Here is a 20,752-nt window from a genome sequence, read left to right on the forward strand (position 1 = left end):
AAATATACATAAAAAAACCAAAAAGCTTCATGACTTCATGAATACTTTGTGCAAGTGACACATCAAAGTACAGTAGGCAAACGGGGCAATATGTTTGTGACCAAAGTCTACAAAACATGTACAGTCTTGCTATTCTGCCACACTGTGGCCACGGAGTAGAATGCATCAGAGTAGAGAATTTCATTTTTTAAAAAATACTATTCACATGTGAGACAGAGAAGGAGAAAGGGGGGTCAGGTGGTGGAGCAGTGGGTTAAGCACACATAGCACAAAGCGCAAGGACCGACATAAGGATTCCAGTTTGAGTCCCAGGCTCCCCACCTGCGGGGGTGGGGTGGGGGAAGGGGAAGGTTGCTTCACAAGCGGTGAAGCAGGTCTGCAGGTGTATGTCTTTCTCTCCCCCCTCAGTCTTCCTCTCCTCTCTTAATTTCTCTCTGTCCTATCCAACAACAGCAATAACAATAATGGCAATGAGGGCAACAAAAATGGGAAAATGGTCTCCAGGAGCAGTGGATTAGTAGTGCAGGCACTGAGCCCCAGCAATAACCCGAGGCAAAAAAGAAGAAAGAAAGAAAGAAAGAAAGAAAGAAAGAAAGAAAGAAAGAAAGAAAGACAGAAAGAAAAAAGAAAGAAAGAAAGGAATCTCCTCTGGAAAGTGTAGAGCAGAGGTTCAAATCTGGTTCCTCAGGCACGCAAATCCAGTGCTTTACCACTGGAGCAGATTCTCCTGCTTCTCAGTAACTCCTGCCAGAAAGGAACACTTTAGGAACTTTTTAAGTCAGTTGATTCAATAGGTCAGAGAAAGATGAACATTTCAAGAACAATGAGCAATTGACAAGTCCAAGTACCCTGAGGTGAAGACAGGGGCAGTGTATTTGCAAATAATGTGTGTTGGCTCGGTTTGCCACTGCCTTGTGGGCACTGAGTAGAATGCATCTGAGTATTTCCTTAAACAAAACAAACAAACAGAAATACATATAAAATGTACTCATTACAGATGAAAATTTAAGGGAGCTAGAGAAACAAAGAGAGAAGCCAGAGCACCAGTAAGGTATATGCAGAACTGAAGAACCCAGAACCTCAGGATTGAAAGTCCGATGCTCTGCCAGTGGAGTAATTTCCCTGGCTGCTTTATATATCTTGGAGGAAAGGAGCACTTTAGAAGCTTTTAAAGCCAATTCAATAGTTTTCAATTCTTCATAGAAAGATGAACAATTAGGGGCCAGGCAGTGGCACATCTGGTTAAAAGCTCACATTATACAATGTGCAAGGACCCAGGTTCAAGCCCCTGCAGGGGAAAATCTTCAAGAGTGGTGAAGCAGGGCTGCAGGTGTCTCTCTGTCTTTTTTTTTTCATTTCTTTATTGGGGAATTAATGTTTTACATTTGACAGTAAATACAATAATTTGTACCTACATAACATTTCTCAGTTTTCCATATAACAGTACAACCCCCACTAGGTCCTCTGTCATCCTTCTTGGACCTGTATTCCCCCCCCCCCCCCCCGCTCCATCCCAGAGTCTTTTACTTTGGTGCAATACGCCAATTCCAGTTCAGGTTCTACTTGTGTTTTCTCTTCTGATCTTGTTTTCCAACTTCTGCCTGAGAGTAAGGTCATCCCATATTCATCCTTCTGTTTCTGACTTATTTCACTTAACATGAATTTTTCAAGGTCCATCCAAGATCGGCGGAAAACGGTGAAGTCATCATTTTTTATAGCTGAGTAGTATTCCATTGTGTAGATATACCACGACTTGCTCAGCCACTCATCTGTTGTTGGACACCTGGGTTGCTTCCAGGTTTTGGCTATTACAAATTGTGCTGCTAAGAACATATGTGTACACAGATCTTTTTGGATGGCTGTGTTGGGTTCCTTAGGATATATCCCCAGGAGAGGAATTGCAGGATCATAGGGTAGCTCCATGTCTAGACTTCTTAGAGTTCTCTAGACTGCTTTCCACAGAGGTTGGAGCAATTTACATTCTCACAAGCAGTGCAGGAGGGTTCCTTTGACCCCACAACCTCTCCAGCATTTGCTGCTGTTACCTTTTCTGATTTATTACATTCTCACAGGAGTGAAGTGGTATCTTATTGTTGTCTTTATTTGCATTTCTCCGACAATCAAAAACTCGCAGCATTTTTTCATGTGTTTCTCGGCCTTTTGGATGTCTTCTGTGGTGAATATTCTGTCCATGTCCTCTCCCCATTTTTGGATGGGGTTATTTGTTTTCTTGTTGTTGAGTTTGGCAAGCTCTTTATATATTCTAGTTATTAGCCTCTTGTCTGATGTATAGCATGTAAAGATCTTCTCCCATTGAGTGAGGGGTCTCTTAGTTTGGGTAGTGGTTTCTTTTGCTGTGGGGAAGCTTTTTAATTTGATGTAGTTCCATAGGTTTATGCTTAACTTAGTCTTCTTTGTAATTGGATTCGTTTCATTGAAGATGTCCTTCAAATTTATGCAGAAAAGAGTTCTGCCAATATTTTCCTCTAAGTATCTGATAGTTTCTGGTCTAACATGCAAGTCCTTGATCCACTTGGAATTTACTTTTGTATTTGGTGAAATATAGTGGTTCAGTTTCATTCTTCTGCATGTTTCAACCCATTGTTTCCAACACCATTTGTTGGAGAGACTCTGCTTTCCCCATTTAATAGTCTGGGCACCTTTGTCAAAGATTAGATGTCCATAAATGCGGGGGCTTACTTCTGGGCTCTCGATTCTATTCCACTGGTCAGTGTGTCTATTCATGTTCCAGTACCAAGCAGTTCTGATGACAATGGCCCTATAATACAATTTGAGATCTGGGAGGGTGATGCCTCCACTTCTGTTCTTTCTTCTCAAGATTGTTTTGGCAATTCTAGGTCTTTTCTGGTTCCAGATAAATATTTGTAGCATTTGCTTTATTCTCCTAAAATAATCTTGATGGTGATAGCATTAAATTTGTATATGGCTCTGGGTAGTATATTCATTTTGATGGTGTTAATACTTCCAACCCAAGAGCATGGAATATCTTTCCACTTCTGTCTTTTTCAATTTCCTTGAGTAGTGACTCATAATCTTCAGTATACAAGTCTTTCACTTCTTTGGTTAGGTTTTTAAAAAAATTTTTAAATTAAATTATTTATTCCTTTTGTTGCCCTTTTTTATTGCTGTAGTTATTATTGATGTCATTGTTATTGTATATGACAGAGAGAAATGGAGAGAGGAGGAAAGTCATAGAAGGGGAGAGAAAGACACCTGCAGACCTGATTCACCACTTCTGAAGCGACTCCCCTGCAGGTGGGAGCTCCAACTGGGATCCTTCCTTTGGTCCTTGTGCATTGTGCCACGTGTGCTTAACCAACCCGCTGCGCTACCACCCAACTCCCTTTGGTTAGTTTTTTTTTTTTTAAATTAAAATTTTTTTTTTTTATTTAAGAAAGGATTAATTAACAAAACGATAGGGTAGGAGGGGTACAACTCCACACAATTCCCACCACCCAATCTCCATATCCCACCCCCTCCCCTGATAGCTTTCCCATTCTCTATCCCTCTGGGAGCATGGACCCAAGGTCATTGAGGGTTGCAGAAGGTAGAAGGTCTGGCTTCTGTAATTGCTTCCCCGCTGAACATGGGCGTTGACTGGTCGGTCCATACTCCCAGTCTGCCTCTCTCTTTCCCTAGTAGGGTGGGTCTCTGGGGAAGCTGAGCTCCAGGACATATTGGTGGGGTCTTCAATCCAGGGAAGCCTGGCCAGCATCCTGGTGGCATCTGGAACCTGGTGACTGAAAAGAGAGTTAACATACGAAGCCAAACAAATTGTTGAGCAATCATGGACTCAAAGCTTGGAATAGTGGAGAGGAAGTGTTAGGGAGGTACTCACTGCAAACTCTAGTGTACTTCTGCTTTCAGGTATATATTTTGCAGTAGTTTATGGATACGTGTGAACATAAGCTCTCTCACAGAAACTGGTGTATATCTAGGTTTGGGGACTTTGTTAGAAAGTGAACCACCTGAGATGAAATTATAGTGTACTATAAAAGGAAAGGTCTCACCCGAGTAATGAAGCTGAAGGGTTGTCATTCCACACGTGAAGTCTCTGGACACAGTCTGAGGTGAAGCATGTTGAGGTGGCAATCATTGCATTGGTTAGGTTGTGATCGGCAGATGCAATATTATTTGATATGGAGTGGGAGAGGCATACGGGAAAGTGGGCCCTATCCAATGGTTCTAGGACTGGGGGAAGTAGGGGCTCTATAGTGGAGATGTGAGGTTCCTGCTGTCTTAGGGTTCAAAAAGACAATGGATAGTTAATGTTATCATCACATTATTTGGTAATTGGGTTAACTTTGAAAAGTCCTTTTGTTATGGTTTGCTGTACAGTATCCAGTATCTTGTATATAGCTGTGCTATTGGATGCTTCCAATCTACTTGGTCTAGGCTTTTGAGAGAGTCCACATATCAAATACACAGCCTATATATTAAAAAGATTCAGTTTGTGTTTTGAAAAACTTTGAGACATACAATTGATTTCCCCCCTCTCATATTAATTAACTACTGATTTATATATCTACATTTTGCTAGGAGTGTACACAAACACCATTCCCACCACCAAAAGACTGTGACCCATCCCTCCCACCCACTCCCACCCCCCACTGGTCCAGGAAGCTACATGTCTACCCCTCACCACAGCGTTTTTACTTTGGTGCCCTACTTACAATTTGATCAGGTCCTGCTTTTAGTTTCCCTTTCAGATCTTCTTAGTCAACTTCTGTTGATGAGTTGGGATCATCCCATACTCATCTTTATCTTTCTGACTTAGCTCACTTAACATAATTCCTTCTAACTCTGTCCAAGATGGGTCAGAGAAGGTGGGTTCATTGTTCTTGATAGCTGCATTTGGTTAGGTTTATTCCTAGATATTTTATTGTTTTTGTTGCTATGATAAAAGGAATTGATTTCTGGACTTCAGATCCTTCTAACTTAGTGTTTGCATAGAGGAATGCCACTGACTTTTGAATGTTAATTTTGTAGCCTGACACCTTACTGCCTGATGATTTCCAAAAGCTTCTTGCTGGATTCCTTAGATTTTTCTATGTATACTATCATGTCATCTGCAAATAGGGAGAGTTTGACTTCTTCTCTTCCTATCTGTATGCCTTTAATTCCTTGCTCCTGCCTGATTGCTATGACAAGAACTTCCAACACTATGTTGAACAGTAATGGTGATAGTGTGCAGCCCTGTCTAGTACCTGATCTGAGGGGAAATGCTTCCAGTTTTTATCACTGAGTATGATGTTGGCTGTAGGTTTGCTATATATAGACTCCACTATCTTCAGGAATTTTCCACCTATTCGCATTTTTGTAGTGTTTTGATCATAAAGGGATGTTGTATTTTGTCAAAGGCTTTCTCTGCATCTATGGATATGACCACGTGGTTTTTGGTCTTGCTTTTGTTGATGTGGTGGATCATGTTGATTGATTTATGTATATTAAATCAACCTTGGATGCCTGGGATAAACCCCACTTGGTCATAATGAACAATCTTTTTGATATACTGTTGTATCCGATTGGCTAGAATTTTGTTCAGTATTTTAGCATCTATATTCATTAGAGATATTGATCTGCAGTTTTCTTTTTTGGTTGTGTCCCTGTCTGCTTTTGGTATCAAAGTGATGTTGGCTTCATAGAAGCTGGGAGGGAGTATTCCAGTGTCTTCAGTCTTCTGGAAGAATTTTAAAAGTAGAGGTATTAGTTCTACTTTGAAGGTTTTGTAGAATTCATTTGTAAAACCATCTGGCCCAGGACTTTTATTTTTGGGAAGGTTTTTGATAACTGTTTCAATTTCATTAGCTTAGTGAAGTGCCTGTTCATGTTACCTAGTTCCCCAATAAAGAAATGTTATTAATTAATGTTTTACATTCGACAGTAAATACAATAGTTTGTACATGCATGACATTTCTCAGTTTTCCACATATCAGTACACCCCCCACTAGGTCCTCTGTCATCCTTCTTGGACCTGTATTCTCCCCCCCCCCCCCCATCCCAGAGTCTTTTACTTCGGTGCAATACACCAATTCCAGTTCAGGTTCTACTTGTGTTAATAACCTTGAGATAATTAGTGTTTTCTTCATTTGTTGTTTCTGCATTTCTGATGACAATTCTTTCATACCCTTTACTCACTCCTGTGATTATTTCCCTAACTAGTGTTTGGTTGTTGACCTCATTATTTTGTGCTTCAATCTTTGGGGTTTTTTAGCTGGACTGTTGTCCTGGTTCTTTTCTCTGATATTTTTTCTTGTTGGTTTAACCATTCTATATAGTATGTTATGAGATCCCTCTCTCAGTACTTTTCAAATTACTGATCACTCTTGCCTGGATTGACTTGTGTCTAAGTAAGGTAATTAAAGAGCTCACAGCTGTGGAAACTGACAGTTGTTTCAATATTATTTCAGTCCCTGAGTTGGAGTACAGTATAAAGCCTCTTTTTTTTTTTTGTTTTCTTCCCTGTAGGCTATGGGAGCCTGAGGATTTTAAAATTATAAATAGGCTTTTTAGCTTAATCCCTCACTGCTGACCAAGAGGTAAAGCAGGGTTGGGGAGAGATAATACAGTGGGTATGCAAAGAGAGTCTCACACCCCAAGGATCCAAAGCTCCAGGCTCAATTCAGCTTCTCTACCAAGCAGGGCAGCACTGCTGGCCCCTGTTAGTTTCTAAACAAGTCCCATTTATAGTCTGTAGGTTCTGAGGCAACTATTCACTATTTTCTCATCAGGAGAACTACATGGAAAGGCTCCCACCACACAGCCCCACTGATCTACATCAAGGTGTAGATCTCCTGAGTTTCCTGGTTAGTTCTCTGTTCCCTGGTGTCAGCACAAGGCCTCCCCCCTGCTGCTCCAGCTTCTGAGGGCAGTAGCAATGGAGACTCACAGTTGCCTTTGGTGAGTCTTAGGGCAGTCCTCTCCTCCCTTCAGCAGTCGTTTTGTTGGTGAAACAGACTGGAGGTGGTGTCTCAACTGGTAAACTCCCAGACTGTTACCAGCCACCCAATCTCTCCCTAGGCTCCTCTCTGTCCACGAGTCACATGTGTTTGCACTCACTGGTGGTCTGGTGGGTTCCTGAAGTTGTTCTAGTCCTGCCTTGTTGCAGTCCCAGGTGGTCTCCCTTGGTATTCCAAGTTGACCCAAGAGAGGAGAGGAAACACAGCTGCTGCTGCTCCACAGCCCTGCCTCCAGAAGTCTTTGTCTCTATCTCCTCACCCCCTCTCAATTTCTCTCTGTCTCTATCCACTAATAAGTAAATATTTTTTAAAAATATGAGCAATTAAAAAACAATTTGTGCAAGTGACAAGTTAAAGTTCCCTCAGGCAGAGACGGGCAGTACATTTGGAACCACAGCCTTATAATACCTCAGAGTAGAGTTTCATAAATGTTTTCTCTCCCTCTTTTAAGATTTTTATTTATTTATTAATGAGAAATATAGGAGGAAAGAGAGAGAACTAGGTATCACTCTGGTACATGTGCTGTCAGGGATTGAACTCATGCTTGAGAGTCCAGTGTTCTATCTACTGCTCCATCTTCCTGATCACCAAAGTTTCCAACATGGAGAGACACAATTGGGCTAAGAAAGCAGAATTATGGTTAGATAAATGATTTGCATGTCTAAGGCTCTGAGATAACAGCATCACCAAAAGCCAGAGGTGAACAGTGCTCAGGCAAAATAAATAAATCCACAAATAATTAAAAAGTAAAATGGTCATGACTTCAGGAACAATTTGTGCAAGTAGCATGTCAAAATACACCAGGCAGAGATAGGGGCAGTGCATTTAGCACCAAAGCCTTGCAAATAACATGTACTGACTTGCTCTGCTGTTGCCTTATGGATATGGTGTAGAGTTCATCTGAGAGTTTGATGTGAGACAGGGAGAAAGAGAAAAAGTCAGAGCACCACTCTGGTAGATTCAGAGCTAAGGATCAAACCCTGTCCCCAGGCATGCAAGTCTAGTGCTGTCTGTGGAACAATATCCCATCTCCTGGTAGCTCTTAAAAGAAAGGGAAGCTAAGCCTCAAGTAGCAACATGGAGGGACTTGCCCGAAGACTTCCCACTTGGGACTGAACTTGGTCAGGACTATGACTCTGCTACTGTAATGTACTGATTGTTAGAAATATGAGACACAAATGTGGCAAGTAGAGTCAGGTGTTTTAATGTGATGGGTGGGGGAGGGGGAAGTAAATGAGAGCCCCTACCTGGGGAGCTTAAGAAGCCCAGCTATATAGTAACCCTGGGAGCTTGAGAAGCATTGGATGGGGAAGGTGAGTGCCCAGCCAGGGGGAGCTTAGGAGCTTGTCCTGGGACAGGCTGGTGGGCCTTATATATGGTTCTGGTTCAAGGCTATTTTTGGCGGTGTAGGAAAGCTTGGTGGTCTTATAGGATTTATGATCCATTGAAGGACATTTCTGGTTGGATGTGTCTGGTACAGGCAGGAGCAAGATAAGTTTTTCTTTCTTTTTTTTACATTTATTCTCCTTTTGTTGCCCTTGTTGTTTTATTGTAGTAATTATTGTTGTTGTTATTGATGTTGTTGTTGTTGGATAGGACAGAGAGAAATGGAGAGAGGAGGGGAAGACAGAGAGGGGGAGAGAAAGATAAGACACCTGCAGGCCTGCTTCACCGCCTGTGAAGTGACTACCCTGCAGGTGGGGAGCCGGGGGCTGGAACTGGGATCCTTGTGCTTGGCGGCACGTGCGCTTAACCCTCTGTGCTACTGCCCGGCTCCCTCTTTAAATTTTTATTTATTTTTGGATATATATAGAGAGAGGAGTTGAGGGGCCAGGGGAAAAAAGATAGAAAGAGATAGAGAGACACCTGCAGCCCTGCTTCACCACTCGTGAAGTTTTCCCACTGCAGGTCGGGACCAGGGGCTTGGTGCACTGTAATGTGTGCACTTAAGTAGGTGCGCCACCACCTCGCCTCTAAGATAAGTTTTTCCTGTATGAGTGAGGGATCTGTTTGTTCCCAGCACATCCCCTTCAGTCTGTTTGAGTGAAATAGGTTCTTTCTATGAGGGTAGGGGTCAGGCCTCAGCAAATTTTCTTCACTGACTATATTTCTGTTGTAATGGAGTAAATCATTGATTAAAACTTCAAAAGATAATCTTCTATGTCAGCATTCTGGTAAAGAGAAAGTTTAATATCCTTCCACCCACTCACAAAGGTGGACAGAACCTATGTGGTGTTGTAGATCAGGTGCTAAATCTCTACCAAATCATGGTGGGCCTTGCACAGGGGTGTGAGTCTAGTTGTTCACAACAAAGAAGATACACAAAAGGCAATGCTCCAGACAGAACTGGGAAAGAAGGTTCCTGAGAGCTCTTCCACTGAGTACGCCCTGGAGAAATGCTTCACAGTTTTCAGACTTAATAGAGGCCATGGAAGCCCGGGGAGGAGGCACACTTCTGGCCAGTTTCAAACCCTCCCAGAGCGCCCTCTCACAGGCATAATTATCTAGCAATTTGGTAAAGTATCCCTGCCACTCACCAAGATCACTGGAATTTGATTAATTTGGAAGAGAAAAATGAAAAAGAAAGAAAGGGAAAGAGACTGGGGGTGAGGTGGGGAGCGGGGAGACCTGCAGACTATCCCACAACTAGTAAAGACTTCCCACAGCAAGGGGGGACTGGAGCCTTGAACCTGGGTCCTTGTACTGGAAATGTGGAATTGGTGAACAAAAGCTATGACACCCAGGGTGCAGGAAAACAGAGTTTATTGGCACTGACCCAGAATTAGCTCACACTGTAAGTTCTGGACTCCACATTCTGATGGAGTTTCTCTTTTATACCATAACAGCACACAAAGAAAGGTAGGGTAATGATTAACAATTTTGGGGTGAGTGCAGTCAGTGAGAGGGAGGATGTGTAATCCTGGGGGTGGGGGAAAGGAGTAAAAGGTTAATAACTTGCTTAAAAGCCCTCAAGGTCTTGCAAACATGAGGAAATGGAGGGGGACTAAACCCGGAATTTGTCCTTTATTTTTATTTTTTAATTTTTTATCTTTAATATTTGTTAGATAGAGACAGTCAGAAATTGAGAGGGAAGGGGGTGATAGAGAGGGGCCAGGCAGTGGTGCACCTGGTCAAGTGTACATACTATAGTGCACAAGGACCTGGGTTCAATCCCTTGGTCCCCACCTGCAGGGGGAAAGCTTCATGAGTGGTGAAGCAATGCTGTGGTGTCTCTCTCTCTCCCTCTCTTTCTCAATTTCTCTGTCTCTATCCAATAGTATATAAATAAAATTTAAGGAAAAAATAGAGGGAGAGAGACAGAGAGACACCTCCATCCTTGCTTCACCACTCATGACGCTTTTCCCCTGCAGGTGGGGACCAGGGGCTCGAACCCAGGTCTTTGCACACTCTAATGTGTACATTTAACCAGGTGCACCACCACCAGGACATTTATTTATTTACCAGAGGACTGATCATCTCTGGTTTATGATGGTGTGGGGGATTGAACCTGGGACTTTGGAGCCTCAGGCATGAGAATCTCTTTGCATAACCATTATGCTATCTACCCCCACCTGAATTTGTCTTTCAGACTGGTTACAAATATTGGAAATTTTTGGAGCTCCAGTGGCGCAATCAGCGCACAGTACTTATATGACAAATATTGGAAATTTTTATACATTACTTCAGTACATGGCAACTTGTGCACTTTACTGGTTGTGGTACCACCTGGTCCCTATGCTCCCTTATTTATTATCTTCTGTGTTTTATATTTTTCCAAATGATTTTATCAGAGAAATAATGGTTTTACAGGACAGTTGTTGGTACATGAACAATTTTCTTTTCTTTCCTTTTTTTGTTTTGCTTGATAGTGACATATAAAGATCGAGAGGGAGGTGGGTAGAGAGGAGAGATAGAGATACACCTGCAGCACTGCTTCAACTCTTATGAAGTTTCCCCCTGTAGGGCTTGAACCCTGGTCTTTGTACATGGTAACATGGCTCTACCAGGTGCTCCAAAGCCTGGTCTCGTGTAGTTACACCTACAGACCTGCTTCACTGCCTGTGAAGTGACTCCCCTGCAAGTGGGGAGCTGGGGGCTTGAACTGGGATCCTTATGCCTTTTTTTTTTTTAAAATCTCCCCTTGATAGAAATATGCACACCACGTATTTTCTGTCTTATGTAGCATTTTATTAACAAAAGGTTTTGGTGCCCGTTATGTGACCTAAGTTCATTATTGGTGTTAACTCATTTGATTCTCTTAAAAGCCTCAGGAATTTTTAGATAAACAAACTGAGGCTGTGGTTCAGGAGGTGGTGCATTAGACTCTCAAGTGTGAGGTCCTGAATTCAATCCCCTGGCAGCACATGTACCAGAGTGATGTCCGGTTCTTTCTCTCTCTCCCCCTATCTTTCTCATAAATAAATAAAATCTTAAAAAAAAAAAAGGAAAGAAAAAAAGAAAAGAAACTGAGACCTAAGATGACCTCACCAGTGTGTCCAGGAACCACACCTCTCCAGAGTTACTAGGGAAAGACAGAAACAGGCTGAGAGTAATGGATCAACCTGCCAAAAATCATGTTTAGCAGAGAAGCAATTATAAAAGCCAGAACTCCCACCTTCTACACCCCAAAAATAACTTTGGTTCATTCTCCCAGAGGGGGAGAAATGTTAGGGGAAGATGACCAGAGGGCTCTGAATTCCAATAGTATCAGGAACCAGCGAGAAGAGGAAAAAAGGAAGGACATTCAGAAGTAGTAATAGATGTAGATGTGACTTAGAAAGGAAGAGAAGGCAGGACCATGCGGGGGGGAAGGCAAATAAGTATAAATATAGTTATAGAAATAATAGTCCATATCTATGACTCTGGGAAAAATTGCAGTTTCCAATGGAGGGAATGGGGACACAAAACTCTGGTGGTGGGAAAAGTGCGGAATTATATCTGTCACCTCATAGTTTAGTAAATCAACATTGTCAGTAATAAAATTAAAAAAAATAAATAAAAGAAGAAAGTACAAAAAACTGAGGCCTAGGAGCTAAGTAGTTGGTTCGGGTGATTGAGCTGGAAAGTGAATTGAGTAAGGGAGAGCTCACAATCATAGCCACTGACACCTGCTGTCATCCAATGGAATTTTAAGAATATGTGAACATGAACAGCATACATGTCTGAGTCTTTGCTAGCTTGTGCAAAAACCCAAATATGAGTTCTTAGTTATAACTCATGTTAGAGCAGAAATATGAGAACTGTTCTTCATAGGATGTCTAATTCCAAAGTAATTACTTTTTTGTTGTTGTTATTGTTGACATATTTATGTGAGAGGGAGAGAAAGAGAGAACTGAAGCTTCTTCCAATGTGGTGGAAACTGGGCTTGAATCTGGGTCACATACATAGGAAAGCTGCACACTACCCAAGTGAATTATTTTGCTAAGCCCAAATGGCACAATGGTCATCTTTGAAATTTTGAAAAAGGGTCTGGTAAGAGCTCTAAATTCATTAACTTTATTTACTTATTTGCCTCCAGCATTATCAGTGATAACCTGCCTGCACCAGGAATCCACTGCTTCTGGATGCCATTTTTTTTTAATCCCTTTTGTTGCCCTTGTTTTATTGTTGTTGTGGTTATTATTGTTGTTGCTGTCATTATTGTTGGATAGGACAGAGAAATCGAGAGAGGAGGGAAAGACAGAGGAAGGGGAAAGAAAGATAGACACCTGCAGACCTGCTTCACCACCTATGAAGCGATTCCTCTGCAGGTGGGGAGCTGGGGGCTCTAACCCATATCCTTAAGCCAGTCCTTGCATTTGGTGCCACGTGCGCTTAACCCACTGTGCTGCCACCCAGCACCCATGAACTTTATTTTTTAAAACTTAATTTTTTGCTTCCAGGTTTATTGCTGGGGCTTAATGCCCTCACTACGAATTCACTGCTCCTAGAGACCATGTTTTTTTCATTGTTGCTGCTGCGGCTGCTGTTGGACAGAAAGAAAAGGAAAACAAAGACACCTGCAGACCTGCTTCACCGCTTGGTAATCGACCCCCTTCAGGTAGGGAAGGGGCTTGAACTGGGATCCTTGCGAGGTCCTTGCACTTAGTGCTACGTGCCCTTAACCCGATGCTCCACACCCTGAATTTATTAAGTTTTTATCTCATTTGAACCCGAACACCTCCTATGCAGGTTTTTTTTAAGATCTTTAAAAATATTTATTTCCTTTTTGTTGCCCTTGTTTTTATTGTTGTTGTTGTTTTATTTATTCCCTTTTGTTGCCCTTGTTTTATTGTTGTTGTAGTTGTTGTTGTTGGATAGGACAGAGAGAAATGGAGAGAGGAGGGGAAGACAGAGAGGGGGAGAGAAAGACAGACACCTGCAGACCTACCTGCTTCACTGCCTGTGAAGTGACTCTGTTGCAGGTAGGGAGCCAGGGACTTGAACCGGGATCCTCACGCCGGTCCTTGTGCTTTGTGCCACATGCACTTAACCCGCTGTGCTACCGCCTGACTCCTTGCAGGTTCTCTCCCTCTCTCTCTCTCTTTTTTTTTTTTTTTTTTTTTTACTTATCATTGGATAGCGATAGAAAGAAATTGAGAGAAGGGATAGGGAGGGGAAAGAGACAGAGAGATACCTGCAGCCCTGCTTCACCACTTGTGAAGCTTTCCCCCTGCAGGTGGGGACTAGGGGCTTGAACCTGGGTCCTTGTACACTGTAATGTGTGTTCTTTTTTTTTATTTATTATTTTATTTTATTTATTCCTTTTTGTTGCCCTTCTTGTTTTATTGTTGTAGTTATTATTGTTGTTGTCGTTGTTGGATAGGACAGAGAGAAATGGATAGAGGAGGGGAAGACAGAGAGGAGGAGAGAAAGACACCTGCAGACCTGCTTCACCGCTTGTGAAGCGACTCCCCTGCAGGTGGGGAGCCGGGGTTCGAACCGGGATCCTTATGCCGGTCCTTGTGCTTTGTGCCACCTGCGCTTAACCCGCTGCGCTACAGCCCGACTCCCTGTAATGTGTGTTCTTAACCAGTTGTGCCACCACCTGGCCCCCAAGAGGTTCTCTTTTAAAAAAATTTTTTTACTGGTGGCCGGATGGTGGGGCACCTGGCTGAGCACACATGATACAGTGCACAAAGACCCGGGTTCAAGCCCCTGGTCCCCACCTGCAGAGGGAAGACTTCACAAGTGGTGAAACAGAGCTGCAAGTGTCTCTCTGTCTCTTCCCTCTCTATATTCCCCTTCCTTTTGATTTCTGGCTGTCTTTATCAAATCAATAAAGATAATAAATTTAAAAAAATTAACAAAAAGTCTTTTCTAGGGGCCAGGCAGTGGTGTACTGGGTTCAGCACAAATAGTACAAAGTACAAGTACCTACACAACCCCAAGCTGCCTACTAGTGGGGGGGGGGTCACTTCACAAGCGATGAAGGTCTGCAGGTGTGTCTCTTTCCCTTATAATCTCCCCCTTCCCTCTCAATTTCTGTCCTAACCAATAAAAAAAAAAAAAGGAAAAAATGACCGCCAGATACTTTAATGATGACTCTCTAGTCACTATCAGGCCACCCCATCAGCTGAGGCCCTATTCCGGGAGTCCTGAGATTCCCAGACAGACATGATGGGCCTAGACCTCGAATAAATCCCTCTCTCCATTGCTACCGGTCATTCCTATCAGGAACAACACAATAGACCCCTTTGTGAGCCCCCATAGGAACTTGCCCTCAGCTTGGATCAACAACGGTAGACTGTTCCATCCTCTGAAGGGAGGCTGGACAACATACTCTATGCTACACCTGAGGAAGATGGGTCCTGATACTGGGGCAGCTTGGAACATTCCTACTCATGACCACAGAATGTGAGCTCAGATCTACAGGGATGCAGAGGTCACATAGGCTTCTGAATATGGGCTGAATATGGGCCCCAGATCAGATCAAATCGATTGGGTTTACAGTCAACAATATTTATACCCCTTTCCCATATTAAGGAGCTACTCTTTTCCCTGATCCAGCTTTCTGGTCCTTTTTCCAGCCATGACGTTATCTCCCCAGATAGTAACTTGGATCCACCCACATATCAGATTTCAGGCTCATGGAAAACAAATAAACACACACACACAAAGACCCTAAAATACTAGTATAGCCACAAGCCTTTTGGAATATAGCTAAAATATGCCTACTAGCTATCTACAAAATGGAGATAGCCCTCCCCCCCAACTCTTCCTCTGCACTATTTCAGCCTTTAAGTTCATGATTAGCCAACAATTTATTTGGCTTGATATGTTAACTCCCTTTTCTGCTACCAGGTTTCAGATGCTAGCATGATGTCAAGCAGACTTCCCTGGACAGATAACCCCACCAATGTGTCCTGGAGCTCTGATTCCCCAGAACCCCAGGGAAAGAGAGAGAAAAGCTGGGAGTATGGATCAACCTGCCAATGCCCATGTTCAGTGGGGAAGCAATTAAAGAAGCCAGACCTTTCCACATTCTGCATCCCACAATGACCTTGGGTCCATACTTCCAGAGGGTTAAACAATAGGAAAGCTATCAAGGGAGGGGATGGGATATGGAGTTCTGGTGGTGGGAATTGTGTGGAGTTGTACCCCTCTTATCCTATGGTTTTGTCAGTGTTTCCTTTTTATAAATAAAGTAAAATTAAAAAAAAAGAAATGGTGGCCAGGAGCAGTGATAACCATGGAGGTAAAAAAAAATTTTTTTTTTATCTATTCTGGAAGAGATTTTATTTACTTATTAATGAGAAAAATAAGAGGAGAGAAAGAACCAGACATCACTACAGTACATGTGCTACTGGGGATTGAACTCAGGACCTCACGCTCAGAAGTCAGTGCTTTATCCACTGAGTCACCTCTTGGACCATAAATACTGGATTTTTCTAAATCTTGTTTTCAGATTTTTATTTTTATGCAATGGCCTGGACATTATCTGGCTTTACAAGAATATAAATCTGTCTAAAGGGAAGAAATGCCTGGTAGTGTGGACTTCTGATTTGGTCGTGGGGAAAATTAATTTCTTATAATGGTTTAGTTTCATGAAACTTGCTATTATAAATTTAACCTAGAGATATATTACTTTCTTCATAATGAAAACAGTGTCTGGGTTAAGCTGATGGGCAGATCCTTTGCGAAGGTGAGTTACCAAGTTTATGAATGCTTTATGTGGGGCTTAGCAGGCAGCCTATTGGTGTTTGCCTGGACTAACTCCTAATTTTCCAGCTTTGGCTAGCTAACATCATTGTTTTCTGTAACAAGTAAGATAAACAAACAAGCAGGAAGGAACAAAATTTAATTTTTTAAGGTAATACATATTAAGAAAGCGATAACTTTAAATATGTTGAGTAGTTTTTACTACACATTATATTTACATAATAATTTTGATTTTCTCTTTTCAAGAGCAACTGCCCATGAAAGACAACCTGCAACAATCTCTGAATGTTGACTTTTCCACCCAGTAAAGAAGCAAGTGTCCTTTCCCCAGTCTTCTTTCTTGTTCCCTTTACTTTTTACTTGAAGCAAAGTTAAGTTTCAATATAAAAAGTTAGATAGATGACCATGCCAATTCAGGATTGTGTTTCATTAGCTGAGCTCTGGCACAAAGAGAACATGAATTATACCTCATTTAGAAACATACTGTGACAGAAGTCAAAAACGGTAGAAGTCATCTGTAACCTCAGAGCAAAGGCACAGCTGATATTAACTGATTGTAAAATGAGGGGATTTGATCAGATCATCTGTAATACTTCATCAATCCAGGAAGTCTATTGCATTGTTGCACCAACTCCTCTAAAATGAAAAATAACCCTCTCTGGACTATAGTAGATCATTAAGTTGCAAAATTATACTATGTCTGTGAGGTAAACCAGTATTGAGTAGCTTGAAATATATGTATGCTGTAAAACTGTGTTAAAATTATCTCCTTAAATCAATAAATAAGACTTCCCAGTGGGGATATAAAGTTTAAGAGTAAGTTTGGTAGATTACTTTCCAAGTTCTGAGAACCCATAATCTAGATCCATTATACAGTTTCTTCCAGGTCAGCTGGACAAAGACTTGTCTTGTGGAAGATTTGAAACACTTTTTTTTTTTTTAAATAAGCATCGAGAAATTATGATTCAAGGGTTTGAAATCCTAATGTTACAGGCAAGGCTTCATTTTTACGGAATATGTAACAGTCTGTTTCTTCCACGTCTAAAAGTTCATTAAGAGAAGCCACTACTAAACCATGTTCTTGCAGAATTTCTGGGTAGCGGGATACCACTCGCTCAATCCTCACTGAACGCCGTACAGGAGTGATAAGCTTCATGTCTTGCACTTCCGGCATCCCACTTTTTCTATGAAATAGCAAGAGATATGCTCAAAACCTTTTTTTGGAATACTATTCATCATCATCATCATTATTATTCATAATAAAGTACGATGGACATTTCAATTATCAGAGTCAGCTATTGAGATGGAGATAGCATAATGGTTAAATAAAAGACTTTATGACTGAGGCTCTGAGGTACCAGGTTCAATCCCTGACACCACCATATGCCAGAGCAATGCAGTACTCTGGTTAAAAAACAAAACAAAACAAACACAATAGAGCAGCTCTTGTCCAAGGCTGGCTTTGCCCTGATTGTCAGAATGAATTGGATGGCACACACATTACCAAAAGCAAGGACCTGGATTTGAGATTCTGCTCCCCACCTGCAGGGGGAAAGCTTCATAAGTGGTGAAGCAGGTCTGCAGGTATCTATCTATCTTCCCTCCCTCCCTCCCTCCCTCCCTCCCTCCCTCCCTTCCTTCCTTCCTTCCTTCCTTCCTTCCTTCCTTCCTTCCTTCCTTCCTTCCTCTGTATCTCTCCTCCCCTCTCAATTTCTCTGTCCTAGCAAAACAACACACACACACACAACAACAACAACAACAACAACAAACCCAAGTGCTTTTGGTATTATGAACCAGTTAGTCTCTAACTAGTATATATATACTCAAATGTCCCCTTGCTATTACAAATTCCCTGCTTCTCCTTTCCTACAGCTACAGAGATCAACCCTACTTGGTATTTTGTACCATTCTTCCTCCTCCCATTCACTCCTAATCTGTGCTAGGGTAGCAATGATTGAGTTTAGGAGGGAATGAATTCATTCCAACATCCCTACTGACTCTGACCACATTCTATACTGCAGATCTTATAATAGGTGGTAGAAGGTCTCTACACAGAGAAAGGACATAGATCTTCTTATCATAGGTTCTAACCCACCCCTCACCCTCAGTTTCATCCCTTAATACTAAAGGTGGATGAGACTGCCTGGTCTTTATAGGGCAGAGTATATCAGTGAGCTGTTGGTGCTCTAGATCTGTGGAGAAACTGAGAATTGGACTTGTGAATACAAAGTTTGCTTTATGTAGTCTGGGAGGTGGCACAGTGGATAAGGCTTTGGACTCTCAAACATGAGGCCTCGAGTTCAGTCCCCAGACACAACAGAGTGATGTCTGGTTCTCGCTCTCTCTCCTATCATTTCTCATGAATAAATAAATAAAAAACCTTAAAAACAACATCATCAACAACAACAACAATAACAACAACAACAACAAAGTTTGCTTTAGAGGTTGCTTACCTAGGGATTGGGGCAATCTGTAATTTGATACCAGAATGATTATGCTTTATTTGGGGTGTTGCTAGAACCTCTTCTCTCACATTCTCAGGATCCATCTGATTAGTCAGTTCTTCAATTGATGCTATGTTAGTTTCAGCAACTAAAGACTCAGAGGTGATTCCTATGCAAACAAGGAAAGGAAGGTGAAGAAGGAAAATAGGTTTAGCATTTTAGTACTTAAACTAGTATCAATAAAATGAAAAATATGTAGAATTATTTCCCAGTGAGCCTCATGGACTCCATAGTAGATAAAAAGCAACTACTATGAATTGGAAATTATAACTAGTGTTTCCTAAGCCCTGTAGAACTGCTTCACTACATTAAGCCCACTAGCTTTCCAAATGGCATTTGGCTTCTCTGCCACTTGAGGATGAATCCTTGACATCCTTTCAACCTGCTGATCACATCTCTAATTTTTTTTTCCCACATCTCTAATTTCTTACTCATTTTTTAAGAGGTCTTTTGCCCTTAAAGGATGTCACGGATCATTTTCCCCCCCTTTCTACCCAGTAAAGACCAAATGGTTATCATGTTAGATAGTGGGTGAAAGAAATGTTTTGTTCTTGGTCCAGGAGGTGGTGCAGTGGATAAAGTACTGAACTGTCGGGAGTTGGGCGGTAGTGCAGCGGGTTAAGCGCAGGTGGCACAAAACACAAGGACTGGTGTAAGGATCCCGGCTCGAGCCCCCGGCTCCCCACCTGCAGGGGAGTCGCATCACAGGCGGTGAAGCAGGTCTGCAGGTGTCTATCTTTCTCTCCCCCTCTCTGCCTTCACCTCCTCTCTCCATTTCTGTCCTATCCAACAACAACGGCATCAATAATAACTACAACAAAACAAGGACAACAAAAGGGAATAAATAAATTAAAAAAAAAAAAAGTACCAGACTGTCAAGCATGGGGTCCTGAGTTTGACTCTGTCAACACATTTACCAGAGTGATGTCTGGTTCTTTCTCTCTCTCCTCCTACCTTTTTAATAAAAAAAAAAATATTTTTTTTTAAAAAGAAGGAAATGTTTTGTTCTGACACAATTTATACAGTAGCTCAACTGCAATAACTACAATGAAAGGAAAGAAATTAAATTGAGACAGGCAGATCTGTTGCTGGAGGCTGAGACTCTAAGAGAGGTCAAGAGGGGTTCAAAGACATAAAGACATAAATTTGTTTCTGCTTTTCATGAATTTTAAGAACAGTCATATAAAGAAATATTTGCAATGTAGCATCATTTCTAGTATGAGTATCACTGTGTATATGCACTTTATGACATACTCCCAAAAATAATGAGTTAGCTTTATTTCCAAGTGACTTGAGTGTTCATCAAAGTCAAACCTACTTTTAGAGGAAACAAAAAAGCCACCAGCCAAGATCACAAAAACAATCTATTTAGTTTTCTAAAGACAGTCCTCCCTTCTGTAATCATACATGGTATTGTAAGTATTATATCTGGCAGTTCTCGTAGAAGAGCCTTTTAAAGATTTCAGTCACTGACACTAATAGTTAACACTATTATGCGCAAATTCCTTAGATGGCTTTCTAATTCTTTTGTCCATTTTTTAACTTGTGATTAATAGTGGGTTACAAGATTGTACGATTACAGTGCATAGTTCCATGCCACACCCACCACTAGAGTTCTTTGTCTCCACCCTCTCACTTTCCAAAAATAACAACTAAGGTTCTCACAAATCTTAGAAACAGCTTGTTTGCTTAGATGGTATTTGTAAAAGAAGGATTCCAAGACTAAAATAAATACCAAGACACAAGGCTTTGACATCGATGTATATGTTTGTTATGATTAAATATATAACAATTCTCTTTTTTTTTTTGCCTCAGTATCTCTGAAAAAGATATTATTTATTGGGCCATGGTGACAGTATAGAGGTCATGCAAAAGACATTCACAGTCAAGGCTCCAAGATTGCAGGTTCAATCCCTGACACTACCTACACCAGAACTGAATAGAGCTTTGGAAAAAAAAAAAAGTCACTTGTCTCCTCCCACCTAGGACTCCAGGAAAGTAAGATCTTTTAGGCTGCTCTGGTGGAAACCACTGAAGAGTGTTGAGCAGTATATCTTTTTAAAAATTACCTTTATTTATTTACTGAATAGAGACAGCCAGAAATTGAGAGGAAGAGGGGGAGATAGG

The 20,752-nt window shown here is 41.6% G+C and overlaps 1 protein-coding gene across 2 annotated transcripts in view; it reads right to left on the reverse strand.

Annotated features, from left to right (window-relative positions):
* Positions 1-16,243: 16,243 nt before the first annotated feature.
* Positions 16,244-20,752, reverse strand: part of CKAP2L (cytoskeleton associated protein 2 like) — a 33,938-nt gene continuing 29,429 nt past the window's right edge. For both annotated transcript variants that reach the window (XM_007525481.2, XM_060187257.1), the window contains 2 exons: positions 18,575-18,734; positions 16,244-17,305 (listed from right to left, as the gene is read on the reverse strand). In XM_007525481.2, coding sequence (XP_007525543.1) covers positions 17,080-17,305; positions 18,575-18,734 — 386 coding nt within the window. In that variant the 3' untranslated portion in view covers positions 16,244-17,079. The remainder of the gene's footprint in view (positions 17,306-18,574; positions 18,735-20,752) is intronic.

This window comes from Erinaceus europaeus, chromosome 3 (genome assembly GCF_950295315.1).
Source record: "Erinaceus europaeus chromosome 3, mEriEur2.1, whole genome shotgun sequence".
NCBI lineage: Eukaryota > Metazoa > Chordata > Mammalia > Eulipotyphla > Erinaceidae > Erinaceus > Erinaceus europaeus.